The sequence below is a fragment of the Coregonus clupeaformis genome, chromosome 20 (assembly GCF_020615455.1).
Source record: "Coregonus clupeaformis isolate EN_2021a chromosome 20, ASM2061545v1, whole genome shotgun sequence".
Classification (NCBI taxonomy): Eukaryota; Metazoa; Chordata; class Actinopteri; order Salmoniformes; family Salmonidae; genus Coregonus; species Coregonus clupeaformis.
In genome coordinates, this window is record NC_059211.1 from 2,942,664 (window position 1) to 2,959,897 (window position 17,234).

At 44.8% G+C, this 17,234-nt stretch overlaps 1 protein-coding gene across 1 annotated transcript; it reads right to left on the minus strand.

Annotated features, from left to right (window-relative positions):
* Window positions 1-336: 336 nt before the first annotated feature.
* Window positions 337-16,998, minus strand: LOC121533199. The gene is made up of 7 exons (XM_041839005.2): window positions 16,907-16,998; window positions 6,674-6,756; window positions 6,123-6,455; window positions 4,998-5,318; window positions 3,075-3,200; window positions 1,101-1,148; window positions 337-722 (listed from the first exon to the last, which is right to left on the minus strand). The coding sequence occupies exons 1-7, from the start codon at window positions 16,909-16,911 to the stop codon at window positions 700-702; spliced, it is 939 nt and encodes a 312-aa protein (XP_041694939.2). The 5' UTR covers window positions 16,912-16,998; the 3' UTR covers window positions 337-699.
* Between the last annotated feature and the right edge of the window lie 236 nt (window positions 16,999-17,234).

A 17,234-nucleotide genomic window follows, 5' to 3' on the forward strand; every position in this document is an offset into this window, starting at 1 on the left:
AGTGTTTTTTCTTGCATCAAACAACATTTTCAGTCACCGCCTTGTCTGAAGGACAAGTGGATAAACAGGTTAATGTCAAGCCCTGCATGTTTTTTTTCTAAAGTCTTTGAATGTAGGCCTACATTGAACACCACACATTGGCTGCTACTGTAGGCTGAACAATAGAACAGCTATTTCCATGTTAAAATGTTATGGGATGCATTTGCTCCATTGTTTTTTATGGTAGGCCACTCTGGTAGGCCTACGTTATGATAGCCACACTAGCCTACTTGACCACTGTTAAAACAAACTTAAACTGGGTACAGCCTCAGTGTTCACAGTAAAAGCGCGCTGGAAGTTGCACAGAATTTTCGCAACGTTCAAGTTTGCGCTCAGCAGACCTGAAATTTGCTCAGTCATGAAAAAAACATTGCTGTATAGAACCATTCATGTTAGGCTTTTAAACATAGGCTTTTAAAGTCATCAACCACAGTCATCAACCACAGTGCTTAAAGGCTGGTATTATCAGCAGATTAAGAAGAAACAAATGCCTCAATCAGAATGACCTGAGTGCCAAAGTGACTGTCACCGGACACTTAACAGGAAACAGTCCATCAAAGGATAGTGATGGTGACAAGCCCCTTATTGATCATCAAGGAAACAGTCCCTTCCAGAGACTGCCAGTTAACTAATCAGTTACTAGAGACTGGAATGCTGATCCTATGAACTGTCACTGTTTAGACCTGGAGAGAGGGAGCGGGAGGGAGGGAAAGAGAAAGAGAGTGAAAGAAAAAGAGACCGACTGAGACAGACAGAGAAGGCGAGAGAGAGAAAGATGGAGAGAATGAGAGAGAAAGATCATATTGTTACAAAATAATAGAAAGTAAAAACAGGAGAGACACCACTAATCATTACAAGGAGCAAGGACAGCATGTAAACTACAAGATAATCAATCATTTAAAAAAACATGTCCCCCATGAAGCTATGATGCTGAATAGAAAGAGCTCTATTATAAATACAGTAGATGTAGATACAATATACTTTAGATAGATATATTCATTTTAGATGTACAATATAAATATAGATATATTAATTGTAGATTGAACACATGGACACAGTACCTTTTGCTTCAACATCGTCATCATGCCTGGTATCTGTTTGGTGGCCACCTAAAAAAGAAAAAGACTAAGTCAGTGATCGTGATGTCTGTATGTCTCATCGTGATGTCTGTCTGTTGGATGGCCACTGTGACCTATAACTGACAAGGACAAGTGAGAAGCTGATCTGTGACATATTGTGGAGGAATGTCTCCAGAGGACCATTGCCTCCTCCAAAGTTCAGTGGAATTAACAGTTGGGCAGAAAGAGAAAAGTTAGTCAAGACAGCAAGTCTTCCCTCACAGTGCAGGTAGGCCCATATTTCACCCAGGATTACATAATAGTATGACCCAAATAAATAATCTCTCTTCACCACAGCCACGCAGCTAAACTACCTTAATTAGGACAGGGGTGAGTCAATTATTACGATTTCCCCATGAGAACAGTACAAAAGCGGAGCCATCATCATCGCCAACTGGTTTGGTAAACAATTAGTAATAATCCAGCCTCCATTTTATACTCCACTTGTGATGCATGTGATGAAACACTTCCCTTTGACTTACATTCAATCACCCTAGTAGTCATGTTTAATAGGATAGCTAAGATAGATACTGTGTGTACAGCATATCAGATATTATACAGGGACAGATACAGGGACGGACTGGGACCAGAAACCAGGCCCATGTTTGCCCCTGGAGGCCCCCATACCTGCCCTAGACTGATAGGACAGACACTGTATGTACAGCATATCAGACATAAGGGCCCAATGCAAACAAAGTATCTCCCTCTGAAGCTACAGTAAAGAGGAACAGAGAGAGGATGTGGTTAGTGAGTAGATTTGGAAGGGTGACAACAGACAGACATGTGTTCCGGGTGAGTGGCCACTGTTTCACAGTTTTACTGTCCAAGGCTGAGTGGCTAGTTTCACAAACCAAAAGCATGTGAATGCTAGCCTGGTCAAATAGCTGTTTGTACTACTCTTGCCAACTCCATAGCAAATTGTCAAGACAAAGATGTTTACGCATGACGATGAGTGACAAGGAGTTGGCATGATAGCCTGGCACTCAGACTGGCACTCAGGCTATGTGAATGCATTATGGAGTATTGCTTTTGCCTTGGAAAATGTAATAATTTGTTGAGTTATAATTTTGATCAAATCAGGTGAATCCAGGTGAAAGCTATGATCCCTTATTGATGTCACCTGTTAAATCGACTTCAATCAGTGTAGATGAAGGGGAGGAGACAGGTTAAAGCTAGATTTAAGCCTTGATACAATTGAGACATGGATTGTGTATGTGTGCCATTGAGAGGGTGAATGGGCAAGACAAAAGATTGAAGTGCCTTTGAACGGGGTATGGAAGTAGGTGCCAGGCCCACCGGTTTGAGTGTGTCAAGAACTGCAACACTGCTGGGTTTTTCACACTCAACAGTTTCTCGTGTGTATCAAGAATGGTCCACCACCCAAAGGACAACCAGCCAACTTGACACAACTGTGGGAAGCATTGGAGTCAACATGGGCCAGCATCCCTGTGGAACTCTATCAACACCTTGTAGAGGCCATCCCCTGACAAATTGAGGCTGTTCTGAGGGCAAAAGGTGTTTGCAACTCAATAATAGGAAGGTGTTCCTAATGTTAGGTATACTCAGTGTATATTATATTATAATAGCATTATGGATTGTGTTAAGTATTAACTATACTGTTATTCATGGTTAATAGTATGCCACAACATACCACTGATTTGACTACTCTAAACGATTGGCTGAGTTACCAGACAACATTACAGGTTGTGTAATCCCCCATGCAAAGCCAAAATGGATGGCTGCCAGAGCATGCAGGCTTGGCAGAGGAAGGGCCTCTGTACTGGTTAATCTAGCACTAGCTAGCATGACAAACAGATACATGATCAGATACATGATCAAAGCTCCATGTAATGATATTATGGAGTTATACACACACAACAGTCTCTACTTTATGAGTATGACAATTCATGTACTTACGTTGGGCGGAGCGCTTCTTAAAAAACAGCAGCGCAGCAAGGAGTCCAATGATCAGAGATCCTATGACTACAACCGGGGCAAGCCACTTGGTGTTGGACACAGAATCCAAGTTATCAGCTTTACTACCTGGACAGACAAAATTGACAAAAATTGGGAGTTACAAAATAAATAGGCAATTCATATGAAGTCAAGAGAAAAAGGTTAGCTATGCTTGGGTCAAATTCAGTATCAGGGCATTTCAGACACACAGACTTGAGCTCTGTTCTAATCTAAATGCATCTTAATAACCTTTTACTGCAGTGGGCTAAATCAGGGTCACACAGAGAGATTATTGGTAGTCTTAAACAAATCTAGAAGACTGGAATATAACAAAACCGTTTGACATAGAAACACCGGATTTTTGTTGTTTTAAAAAAAATATGTATTTATTTTATAATTGTGAAATTATGAAAAATATTAAATATTAATACAATTCCACCCATGAGGCCAAAGAGGGTGCTTTTGGCCATTGACTGCAGGAAAGAGATGCTTTACTTCCCATTGCTAAGAACAATTAGTTTTGGCATTAGATGGATCCTTTTTCTTTAAAAGTTCCCAGCCAGGCTAAAGAACAACAGCTGGAGGACTGCAGGTCAGAAATAATATTCAAAATGGCTGCCAGAGATGAGAAACACAACTGCAGAGACAGAATGTTCTGGTAAGAAGGTATTATGACTGCACTTATGAATCATGATAAGGGGCATTAGAGACAGATTGGAGACTATCAGCTCTAATTTGCAACTAGTGCAGGTAGTTACAACTCCACTATCATTATTTCCCCCTCTATGGACCTATTGGATCAGATTAACCGAGTAATTTCCTATAGCTCATCAGATGACAAGTAGACTGGGTTAAGCAAACATTGAAGATCTTCTGGATTCCTGTTGAAACACGCATGAATAGAGCTTGCCAGCTTGTAGTCCTAAAACCCGGAAATGAGTTACCCTTGGTTCATTCAGCCATTCCTATGGCAAAAATTAAAGGCGAAAGAATACGGTTTTGAGATAAACGCCGAAAATAAGGTCTGAGGTTAACACAGGTTTAGGAGGTCTTATACGTTTTGTTCTATGAGATAATATCAGTCAGTTAACATGACCTTTATGAATTATGAAGCCTTTATGTGCATTATTAAATTACATAAATGCTTCAAAATTCACAAAAGGTTACGTTCACTGATGAAGATTATCTCATAGGACAAAATGTATAAGATCTCCTAAGCCTATGTTTACCACAGACCTTATTTTTGGCGTTTATCCAAAAACGCTACAAAAACTCCATTCATTTTCTCAATAGGCTTTGTCCAACGAACCGTGGTGGAGTTAGTGCCTACAAAAAGACGCCATTACTATTGCGCTCTATTGTTTCTTATCCAAACAAAGACAAACATTTTCCTTTTGTTCGAGTTTCAAGGAAGGTGTTCAGTCAGATTCGGGAGGATGTTATGGCCTGACCTAGGGCAGTGTTATAATTCTTTGTATCTACTCCACTCCTCAGTGACATGTTGTTCACTCCCCGTGTAGCTCAGTCGGTAGAGCATGGCGCTTGCAACGCAAGGGTTGTGGGTTCGATTCCCACGGGGGGCCAGTATGAAAAATGTATGCACTCACTAACTGTAAGTCACTCTGGATAAGAGCGTCTGCTAAATGACAAAAATAAAATGTATAAGGCTGACTTTTATTGCGTTCAGAAATGTGATAAAGACGTCGTAAAAAACATCTATGATTTTAAAAGTAGACTAGATTGAGGCTGAATTGTTTTACAATTATCAGGGTCAGGATGAGGGAATGAGATAAATTGGCAGGTTTTGGACTTGGCCCTGCTTTTACAAAGGATGACATCACCAACATATTCATACCATTAGGTAGCAGCCATGGCAGAACATACCTAGGTTTCGGGACACAAACTGGATCTCAAATGAAGCCTTCCCCTCCAGGGCTCCATTGACATTGAGCACTTTGCACGTGTAGTTCGTGTAACTGGATGTTGCCTTCAGCACTGTGAAATTACTGGCGAGGCTAAACAGACCATCGTCGGTCTCTTTGGCCACCAGTTCAGCACTCTCTGTGCAGTTTGTGCCAAACTCATCAAACCACCAGATCAACCCTTTCTGGTGCCCGCCTGTAGAGTTGCAGAAAATGGTAACATCTGTGTTCTCTTGGATGTTGGTGTCAGGGATGGAGCTCATGGTTGGAGTTTTGTACTTAGCTGGAAGAGAGAGAGAGTAAGGGGAAATTATATTATACATGTGGGTGCTATTTGGTACATCAGTAGTTATACAACGTCAGCGGGTAAACATTGTCTAGACGGACTCTGCACCTTTTCAACGTCAATCCAACGATTATAACTTGGAATGAGATTACAGTAGGAGTGATTTTAATAAACTGGAATGACCTTTTTTTTATCACTCAGATGTTCTAATTGAGTCTGTGTACATTATTTGTAAACACTGATTGCATGCCATGGGCAGAATGGCATTATGGAGGCTATTTGTGGACGTGGTACTACTGTGTACCATTTGAGCACTGTCATTCTGAAACAGAAAGTAAACAACGCTCCTGCTGTGCTGTCCAATCACACACTTACAAATATATCTGAACTCCCCCTGAGAATATTACAGAATAAACATCCTTATCAACTTTGTATCATAACTGTATGGAAGTGCTTTCTTAGAAATGAAAAGCCTGTTCTACTGTATTTCACAATTCTATCCTCGATGCAAGACTTCGTGGTTGTATGGTTGTGTGCACGTGTGTGTGTGTGTGTGTGTGTGTGTGTGTGTGTGTGTGTGTGTGACAACAATGGAAGTTGAATAGAACTTTCCAAAGGATTTCAGCGTATGGGCATCATAAGCTATGAGCCGAGACACATAAAAAAAAAGAAGTTGTCTATTCTTCTATTGCACTCCAAGCTTGGCTGAATATCTCACGTTTAGTTTGCTCCTTTCATGAACCGGTGTTGAAAAATGTGTATATTTTCCTAAAATGACACTGTAGACAGTCTATGACACACCTGTGACACTGAGGCTGGGTGTAGCTTTGTCAGTCCCAACATCTGTTTCCACCTCGCATTCATACTCCCCATTGTCGGCCATCTTGGTATTTGTCAACAACAAGGACACATTCATATTCTTCTTGTTCCAGGATGGCTCAGCAAATTTAAACCCAGGGGTTGGGATCATTTTATCTTTATGGTATTCCAACAAATTAGCAGCAGCTCCCACTCTCTTCCAGGTCACTGTTATGATGGTCACATCCTCAACCACTGGTTTGACAATGCATTCTACAATTGACTGCTGACCATAAACCCCATGGTATTCTGTTTTACACTCCAGTTTGACAAATTCTGTTAGTAAAATATCAGAGAAAGAAATTGACATTAATACAAGAGAGAATTACTGTTATTGTAGTCAGTTTTATCATGTGACCAATCTTATTGATATTTTGGTTAAAAAAATTATACACAGTTCTCCCAAACCACAGAGAAAGGTAACAATCATCTGAAAACTATTTTTGTATATAACATTTTATAACCATTATTATGGCATTCATGGCACAACTTACTCTCAGAGGAATTTTCAGCTCTGATACAGGCAAAATGGATCGCAAAAAACAGCAAGCTGGTAGCTGAAGTCATCTTTGGATTCCTGAGTAGGAAGACAGAAATGTACAATGACAACACTTATCACAGCAGTATGAGGTCAGTCTATAGACTGTGTAAGGTAGGTTAATAGACTGCCTGTCACTCACAATGGCTCTGGACTGTCATCCGAAAATAAACATAAAACAGTTGCTAACAGAAACCAGACAGATATTAATTATAATCCAGTGCTGAATATGTCTTAACCAGTGCTTGACTGTCCGGAACGGTCTGGAATGCCATACTGGCACTCCTCTGTAAAAACAAAGTAGCGTATCACTGGCCCAGATTCACACACCGATTTTTTGGGGGGTTTATTTTATTAGGATCCCCATTAGCTGTTGCAAAAGCAGCAGCTACTCTTCCTGGGGTCCACACAAAACATGAAACATTACATAATACAGAACATTAATAGACAAGAACTACATAAAAAAATGTTTAAAGGCACACGTAGCCTACATATCAATACATACACACAAACTATCTAGGTCAAATAGGGGAGCGGCGTTGTGCCGTGAGGTGTTGCTTTATCTGTTTTTTGAAACCAGGTTTCTCTATATAATACTGTACGCTTTCTTGAATTTGTTCTGGATTTGGGGACCGTGAAAAGACCCCTGGTGGCATGTCTGGTGGGGTAAGTGTGTGTGTCAGAGCTGTGTGTAAATTGACTATGCAAACAATTTGGGATTTTCAACACATTAATGTTTCTTATAAAAAGAAGAAGTGATGCAGTCAGTCTATCCTCAACTCTTAGCCAAGAGAGACTGGCATGAATAGTATTTATATCAGCCCTCTGATTACAATGAAGAGAAAGACGTGCCGCTCTGTTTTGGGCCAGCTGCAGCTTAACTAGGTCTTTCCTTGCAGCACTGGACCACACGACTGGACAATAATCAAGATTAGACAAAACTAGAGCCTGCAGAACTTGCTTTTTGGAGTGTGGTGTCAAAAAATCAGAGCATCTCTTTATTACAGACAGACCTCTCCCCATCTTTACTGTAACGATCCCGGCAGTCTGAGTCGGGTCCTGTCTGGTGACTAGTGTTTCTGTTCGTGATCTCCAGTTTCCCGAGGGTTCGGGAACGCTCCGGGGAGCGCTCTTGATTTCCGCACCTGCATCCCATCAGCAATCTGCACACCTGGTCCTGATCATCACCCTTCTTAGGCTCTGGCCTAACATCCAGTTCCTGCCGGATCGTTAGCCATGAACAGTATGTTTGTCAGCGTATCAGCCTCTGAGCTACCGAGTGTTAGTTTTGTTGTTTTGCACCTTGTTGACTTGCTGTGTACTTACCTCCGTTTTGTTCTGTCTGCAGTCTCACACCCGGAACCTTCACCCAACCTCTGCCTGATGGTGGCGGCTGCCGAGCCATTTCTGGACCTACCACTGCACCCTCAACAACCCATCCACGCCACCCGCTCTGTTCCCTGGATTATGCAGCCTCACTCGGGAGTCTATTAAATAAACACTCACCTTTGTCTCAAAGTACCTTGTCCTGGTCTGCTTCTGGGTTCTGGCTTAGTAAACCGTGACAGAACGATCCGGCCAGTATGAACCCAGCGGACCTGGACTCTGTTCGCCATGCCATTACCCAGCAGGAGAAGATGTTGGGCCATCATAGCACGGTACTACAGGAGATCGCGTTGTCAGTTCGGAACCTTTCTACCGGTCTGACGGAGGTCCAGAACCAACGCAAGTGTCCGGTGGAGGATCCACTACCGGTTTCACCCATCTCGCCTGCCGCTTCTGAAGTTGTGTCCCTCCGTGAGCCCAAGGTTCCGACGCCGGATAAATATGAGGGGGAGCTGGGAAGATGCCGTTCCTTCCTTATGCAGTGTGGATTAGTGTTCGATCTACAGCCCTACTCTTATGCCACAGACAAGGCTAGGGATAGCCTTTGTGATTGAGTTGCTGCGTGGTCGAGCGCTGGAGTGGGCTTCAGCCGTTTGGGAACGACAGGATCCCTGCATGGCTTCATACCAGGGGTTCACGGCCGAGATGAGGAAGCTCTTCGACCATTCCGTCCGAGGGAGGGACGCAGCTAGGCGCCTGTTTTCACTTCACCAAGGAACTCGCAGCGTGGCCGACTTCGTGATCGAGTTCAAGACGTTGGCTGTGGAGAGTGGGTGGAACGAGGAGTCTCTGCAAGCGGCCTTTTACCAGGGTCTGTCGGAGCAGCTCAAGGATGAGTTGATCTCCTATCCGGAGCCTAGTGACCTGGACAGCTTGGTAGCCTTGTCTATTCGGGTGGATAATCGAGTCCGAGAGCGAAGGAGGGAGAAGCAATGGGGTCCGTCCAATCGATCAGCTTCTCAGTTCCCAGTCGGGTCGGGTGGTGGACCAGAACACGTCGATCATTCTCCACCACAAAGGATTAGTGGAGAGGACCTCTCTCCCGATTCTGAACCCATGCAAGTGGGGCGGCACGGGTTAACCAAGGAGGAGCGTCAACATAGACGTAAGACCAACTGCTGCCTCTACTGTGGTCGCTCGGGACATTACAGCTCCACTTGTTCCCGGCGGTCGTCAAACTGCCCGGCTCGCTAAAGTTGGGAGGACTTTTAGCGAGCCAGTTTCAACCTCTCAGTACCTCTGTCAGACCCCGTTTCCCGCTACCCTTGTGAACAGGAATCAAAGCTTAGCGATTAACGCTTTTATCGATTCAGGTGCCGATGGAAGCTTTCTTGATGCCGAGTTGGTGGAACAGCTGGGGCTTTCCAAGGAGCAATTGCCGGAAGCCATTGAAGCGACCACTCTGAACGGCAGTAGTCTGGCACGATCACGATGAGGACTGAACCGGTTAAGATGCGGTTGTCGGGGAATCATTCTGAGATGATTTCATTCTTCATTCTGCCGTCTTCCCATGTTCCTCTGGTCCTTGGATACCCCTGGCTGAAGGAACACAATCCCACGTTCGATTGGGTGACGGGCAAGGTAACGAGTTGGAGCCTTGATTGTCATGCTAACTGTCTCAAGACTGCCTGCCCCCATTCGGTTCCCAGTCAGGTGATTGAGGCTAAACCCCCAGATTTGTCCCTGGTTCCCGAGACATATCACGACTTGGGGGGAAGTTTTCAGTAAGCAGAAGGCTCTGTCACTCCCTCCCCACCGACCATATGATTGTGCCATCAACCTGTTCCCGGGAGCTGTCTACCCCAAAGGAAGGTTATACAGTATCTCCCGACCTGAACGTGAGGCGTTGGAGACCTACATCAAGGAGTCCCTAGCGGCTGGTCTCGTCGTCCCTCGTCATCACCCCTGGGGGGCAGGATTCTTCTTTGTGGGTAAGAAGGATGGCTCTCTTCGACCGTGTATTGATTATCGGGGGTTGAATGCCATCACGGTCAAGAACAAGTATCCCCTGCCCTTGATGAGTTCTGCCTTCGACTCCTTACAGGGTGCTACGGTATTCACCAAGCTAGACCTACGCAATGTCGTATCACATGGTCCGGATCAGAGAGGGGGACGAGTGGTTGACGGGTTTCAATACACCGATGGGTCACTTCGGTATCAGGTGATGCCGTTTGGACTGACCAATGCTCCAGCGGTATTCCAGAGTATGGTGAACGACGTCCTGAGAGATATGATCGGTCTCTTTGTGTTTGTTTACCTGGATGACATTCTGATCTTCTCGAAGGAACCTTCCGACCACGTCCAGCATGTCCGGCAGGTTCTGCAGCGATTGTTGGAGAATCGCCTGTTCGTGGAAGGCCGAGAAGTGCGAGTTTCACGCCCACACGACATCCTTTCTCGGGTACATCATCTCCAGGGGAGAGATTAGGATGGACCAGGAGAAGGTTAGAGCGGTTCTGGAATGGGCCCAGCCCGGTACGAGATTGCAGCTCCAGAGATTTTTGGGGTTTGCGAATTTCTACCGCAGATTCATCCGGGATTACAGCCGTGTGGCCGCTCCGTTAACTGCCTTGACTTCCAGTATCAGGACCTTCAAGTGGAATCCGGAGGCGGATCGAAGCGTTTCTGGATTTGAAGAGGCGATTCACCAACGCACCGATTCTCTCTCAACCGGACACGGCCCCGTCAGTTCGCCGTTGAAGTGGACGCGCGTCTGATGTGGGAGTTGGCGCCATCCTGTCGCAGCGATGCTCCACGGACAGTAAACTCCATCCCTGCGCCTACTACTCTCGTCGCCTTTCGCCTGCGGAGAGGAATTACGATGTGGGTAACCGGGAGCTTCTCGCGGTGAAACTTGCCTTGGAGGAGTGGCGCCACTGGTTGGAGGGGCGGAGCAACCGTTTATTGTCTGGACTGACCACAAGAATCTTGCTTACGTGCAATCGGCTAAACGTCTCAACTCCCGCCAGGCCAGGTGGGCGTTGTTTTTCGGACGATTCAAGTTTTCCCTGACGCTCCGACCTGGATCTAAGAACGGCAAGGCGGACGCCTTGTCCCGGATGTTCTCCAAGACGGAGGAGAGTGGGTCCAAGACCGAGACAATTCTCCCCCGGAACTGCGTCGTGGGAGCAGTTATGTGGAAGATTGAGGAGGAGGTGCTGGCGGCCCTTCGACTCAGCCCGGTCCCGGTAACGGTCCACCCGGTCGGTTGTTTGTGCCGGAGTCGGTTCGTTCCTGCTGTCCTCAAATGGTCCCACGCCAGCAAGATGGCTTGTCACCCTGGCGTGGCTCGGACAATGGCGTTTCTTCGCAGACGCTTTTTGGTGGCCTGCCATGGCCGAGGATACTCGGGGGTTTTGTTGCTGCCTGTCCAGTGTGTGCGCAGAATAAGAGTGCCAATCGGCCCAGCTCTGGACTACTTCACCCCCTTCCTATTCCCGGCGACCATGGTCGCATCTGGCCCTGGACTTCGTCACTGGGTTGCCCGCTTCTGAGGGGAACACGGTCGTTCTGACTATCGTGGACAGATTCAGCAAGTTCGCCCACTTTGTGCCAATTGCCAAGCTTCCTCTGCCTCGGAGACGTCCGAGATCCTGGTTAGGGAGGTTTTCAGGGTCCACGGTTTGCCCAGTGATATCGCTTTCCGACCGTGGCCCTCAGTTTACCTCTGCTGTCTGGAAGTCCTTCTGTTTGGCCATTGGAGCTACAGTCAGTCTCACATCTGGTTTTCACCCCCAATCCAATGGTCAGGCGGAGAGAGCCAACCAGAAGATGGAATCCACGCTACGCTGTCTGGTCTCTTCCAACCCCACCTCCTGGGTCTCTCAGTTGCCTTGGGTTGAGTATGCCCACAATACTCTCCCCTACATCTGCCACTGGGATGTCTCCCTTCCAGTGCCTGTATGGCTACCAACCTCCCCTGTTCCCTTCTCAGGAGAAGGAGCTCTCAGTGCCTTCTGTTCAGGCCCATATTCGCTGCCACCGGACCTGGCATCGGGCCAGAAAGGCACTCCTTAGAGTTTCGGACCGGTATCAGCTCCAGGCGACCGCCGCCGGATCCCCGCTCCCACCTATACCATCGGAGATAGGGTTTGGTTGGCCACACGGGATCTTCCGTTACGGACTGAGTCTAGGAAGTTGTTACCAAGTTCATTGGTCCGTTTGTGGTGGAGAAGGTGATCAATCCAGTGGCAGTTCGACTCAAACTACCGAGGACGCTCAGAGTCCATCCCACCTTTCATGTCTCCTGCCTCAAGCCTGTCTTCCTCAGTCCTCTGTTGCCTCCTCCGCCTCCTCCTCCTCCTCCTCGGATGATCGGAGGTGGTCCTGCCTACACGGTGCGTCGCATCATGGATTCCAGACGGCGGGGCCGGGGGTTTCCAGTATCTCGTGGACTGGGAGGGGTATGGCCCTGAAGAGAGGAGTTGGATTCCGCGGCGACAGGTCCTAGATGCTGACCTCATCAGTGACTTCTACCGCCTCCATCCTGGCGCTCCGGGAGTCCGCCCGGTGGCGTTCGGCCGGAGGGGGGGTACTGTAACGATCCCGGCAGTCTGAGTCGGGTCCTGTCTGGTGACTAGTGTTTCTGTTCGTGATCTCCAGTTTCCCGAGGGTTCGGGAACGCTCCGGGGAGCGCTCTTGATTTCCGCACCTGCATCCCATCAGCAATCTGCACACCTGGTCCTGATCATCACCCTTCTTAGGCTCTGGCCTAACATCCAGTTCCTGCCGGATCGTTAGCCATGAACAGTATGTTTGTCAGCGTATCAGCCTCTGAGCTACGAGTGTTAGTTTTGTTGTTTTGCACCTTGTTGACTTGCTGTGTACTTACCTCCGTTTTGTTCTGTCTGCAGTCTCACACCCGGAACCTTCACCCAACCTCTGCCTGATGGTCGGCGGCTGCCGAGCCATTTCTGGACCTACCACTGCACCCTCAACAACCCATCCACGCCACCCGCTCTGTTCCCTGGATTATGCAGCCTCACTCGGGAGTCTATTAAATAAACACTCACCTTTGTCTCAAAGTACCTTGTCCTGGTCTGCTTCTGGGTTCTGGCTTAGTAAACCGTGACATTTACAACCATTGAATCTATATGTTTTGACCACGATAGTTTACAATCTAAGGTAATGCCAAGTAATTTAGTCTCCTCAACTTGTTCAACAGCCACACCATTCATTACAAATTCAGCTGAGGTCTACAACATAGGGAATGATTTGTACCAAATACAATGCTCTTAGTTTTAGAGATGTTCAGGACACACCATCACACCTCCTCCTCCATGCTTCACGGTGGGAACCACACATGCGGAGATCATCCTACTCCGCGTCTCACAAAGACACGGCAGTTGGAACCAAAAATCTGAAATTTGGACCAAAGGACAGATTTCCACTGGTCTAATGTCCATTGCTCGTGTTTCTTGGCCCAAGCAAGTCTCTTCTTCTTATTGGTGTCCTTTAGTAGTGGTTTCTTTGCAGCAATTTGACCATGAAGGCCTGATTCACTCAGTCTCCTCTGAACAGTTGATGTTGAGATGTGTCTGTTACTTGAACTCTGTGAAGCATTTATTTGGGCTGCAATTCTGAGGCTGGTAACTCTAATGAACTTATCCTCTGCAGCAGAGGTAACTCTGGGTCTTCCTTTCCAGTGGCGGTCCTCATGAGAGCCAGTTTCATCATAGCGCTTGATGGTTTTTGCGACTGCACTTGAAGAAACTTTAAAAGTTCTTGAAATGTTCCTGATTGACTGACCTTCAAGTCTTAAAGTAATGATAGACTGTTGTTCCTCTTTGCTTATTTAGCTGTTTTTGCCATAATATGGACTTGGTCTTTTACCAAATAGGGCTATCTTCTGTATACCACCCCTACCTTGTCACAACACAACGGACTGGCTCAAATGCATTAAGAAGGAAATAAATTCCACAAATTAACTTTTAACAAGGCACAACTGTTAATTGAAATGCATTCCAGGTGACTACCTCATGAAGCTGGTTGAGAGAATGCCAAGAGTGTGCAAAGCTGTCATCAAGGCAAAGGGTGGCTATTTGAAGAATCTCAAATATTGTCACGTACGTTGAGTACAGGATTGGACCAAGGTGCAGCGTGGCATGCATACATGTTTATTCACGAAGTTAACACACGACAAAACAACAAAAGCAACGTAACATGAAGCTCACAATGGCTACACACAAACAAGCCAAACAAGAGTCAAGATCCCACAACATAGGTAGGCAAAATGGCTACCTAAGTATGATCCCCAATCAGAGACAACGATCGACAGCTGCCTCTGATTGGGAACCACACCCGGCCAACATAGAAATCCCAAACATAGATATTCACATCACATAGATATTCACACACTGACCAAACCAACTAGCGAACTCTATGTCAGGGCGTGACAAATATAAAATATATTTTGATTTGTTTAACACTTTTTTGGTTACTACATGATTCCATATGTGTTATTTCATAGTTTTGATGTCTTCACTATTATTCTACAATGTAGAAAATAGTAAAAATAAAGAAAAACCCTGGAATGAGTAGGTGTGTCCAAACTTTTGACTGGTACTGTAAAAAATAATGACAGACAGATTAACTATATCACCAATTTAAAACATAACTTGTAGCAGTTATCTCGCTAGTTAACTATAGCTAACTAAGCATTAATTTCGTTGTTGCCCTTCCACCGACAATGTAGAGCCTAAATAGATCTACACTGTTGGAAAGCGGGGATTCCCCTCTATTAAACAGTAGCCATGTAATTGCGACAACGTTAAAAAATATTCTAAGAATACCTTAATTGACAAATAACTGGCTGTGCATTGATCTCCCCCGAAACATGAATATTTGAGCCTTATATATAAACATGTCTAGTTAGATACCTTGCTTTGAAGTAGCCTACCTTATCCATTTGATCCCTGATTTATAGAATGAGGGAATCATTTTATAAAGACAAAAGTATTTGGTTGTAATGTTGAAAAAGCCAAGCCTGCACACCCAGGAGCTCTCCAGATGGAGGGTTGACCACCTGTTGACAACATGTGACTAACAGTGCAGTTCTATGTGGGGGGGCTAAGTGCCTTGATCAAGGGCACAACGGCAGGAGGAGGTAGGTCTACATGGGATCAGACACAGCAGCTTTCCAGTGTCAATAATGCTTACTTTTTCATGTAGACTATAATAATAGTCATGGAAATTTGGTTAAAAGTCGTGGAGAATTAATGGAAAATGTGTATAAACCGTTAACAGTGAATAATCAGAGGTCTCTATAGCATAATGTAATTTGTGGATTTCAGTGAACATAGTCTAATGGACAGACTTGGAAAAAGACAGCTCCTGCACTTCTTCCATCCCAAGTCAAGCACTGGTCTTAACTAAGTGCATTGTGAATATGGGCCTCACATAAGCAACTGTCCCCTATTTAGCTATATACTGGTCACCTCCCATCTGGATTGTTAACATGTCTGTTTCAACTATTTCTTCGGCAAACAAATGCAATATTATACAAATACACAAAAGAGCATAACATTCACTGAAGGAAACACATTCTATTATTAAGGAAACAATGTGTGGGAGATGACAGTAATGTTAAATGAATTCAAGTGGCCACTAAAGCTGTTGGAGTTATTTCCCCCCACAATATCCTCATTGCTTCTGGAGCCAATGCGGCTGAAGAACGCCCAAAGGAATAAACAGCTGCAATGGGAGAATAAGGGATTTTTTTTGTCTACCTAGTGAAGGCTACTGGAGGGACCTTTTATGGAAAGATGCATGAAATAGGGCTACAGATACAAAAATGCATGCAATAATCTAGGGACAAATGTGCAGTATCCCCCTCTTCAATTGTTTATTTAGCACACTCGTTGTACTCCACCTGGTCTTTGGTTTTACACTTTTTAAAGCATTCATTAAAAAAAGATTAACATATTTTTTATTGTGATATAGGCTGTGTATTGCCTTGCACCTTTGTGTCCCCAGATGGTTGTAATGCAATTTCCAAATTCATTTTTTACTAACCTAGACATTGGCTTGTATGGGAGTAATATCAATAGGAAAATATATCTGGAGTAAACCAACCAGTTATTGAATACATTTTGCAGTAGAATCCCAGTAAACCTCACTTAAAGGGAAAGTAAATTAGAAGGAAGTTCTGTAACTACAATTCAGCCTATGAATTTAGCACTTAATTTGGTTGTGGTTTGAGGACAAAAACAAACAAAAAAATGCCATATAGTATACTTGACATGTGGAGAAAGCTCCAAAATGTTGGATGCGCAAAATGAAACATAACCTGCTTGCAAATGATGGACTCTTTCACTTTTACTAGGCAAATAGACACCCTTATACTATGCAAATAGATACCCACTGGCAGTGGGCACACACTGGTTGAATCAACGTTGTTTCCACGTCATTTCAATGAAATGATGTTGAACCAAAGTGGTATAGCGGTTGAATTGACGTCTGTGCTATGATGGACATTCTGAGTATTTTCCGTGAGCCGGCGCACTTGGCTCTGTTCACGTAAAAGAGAAGGCTCATTTGGCTCCCAAACGGCTCTTCGCTCAAAATGTTAAAAAATCGACCTAGAACCATGAAAAAAATGCTAACGTATATGCATTAAATCGTTGTTTAAGCTCAAAAAGCAGTAGTAGCAGTATGCAAATCAGGGAGCCAAATGGACGGCTTTTTTTTTTTTTTTATCGGTAAATGCACACTTGTAATGCAATATATATGGTCAACAATTAATAAGCTTTCATTATTATTAAGAAAAGCTAGGCTACAGACACAGAAAACGTTCAAATCTTACCGCATAAACGCTTCAGGCTGTTACCGTTCAGAAGGTCTGAGTGAATCTGATAAAACATTAGATTGAGAGGCTGTCTAAACGTTCAGTTTCGATTTGATGCTTTGGCTTCGAAACGTTCTATTCGTTGAAGTGTGGTGGTGTTCAAAACTTCGGTTTAGTTCTCAGGGTCATTGCAGTACGCAATCTCCTCAACCGCGGCAAGGTGACAGTTCAGCAGAGGGTTGGTCTTTATACCGTAGTGAATTTATATAAAATAACAAATTATTAAACAGACAAACAAGGGTCTGTTGTAGCCATTTTTACATTTAACAGATGTTCTTTTCCAGAA

Excerpts from the sequence above, each read along its gene's own strand:
- LOC121533199 (XM_041839005.2), bottom strand. Across the intron at positions 6,456-6,673 it reads AGCTGAAAATTCCTCTGAGA|AATTTGTCAAACTGGAGTGT; the intron begins GTAAGTTGTGCC and ends TTTTACTAACAG. Across the intron at positions 5,319-6,122 it reads ACCCAGCCTCAGTGTCACAG|CTAAGTACAAAACTCCAACC; the intron begins GTGTGTCATAGA and ends TCTCTCTTCCAG.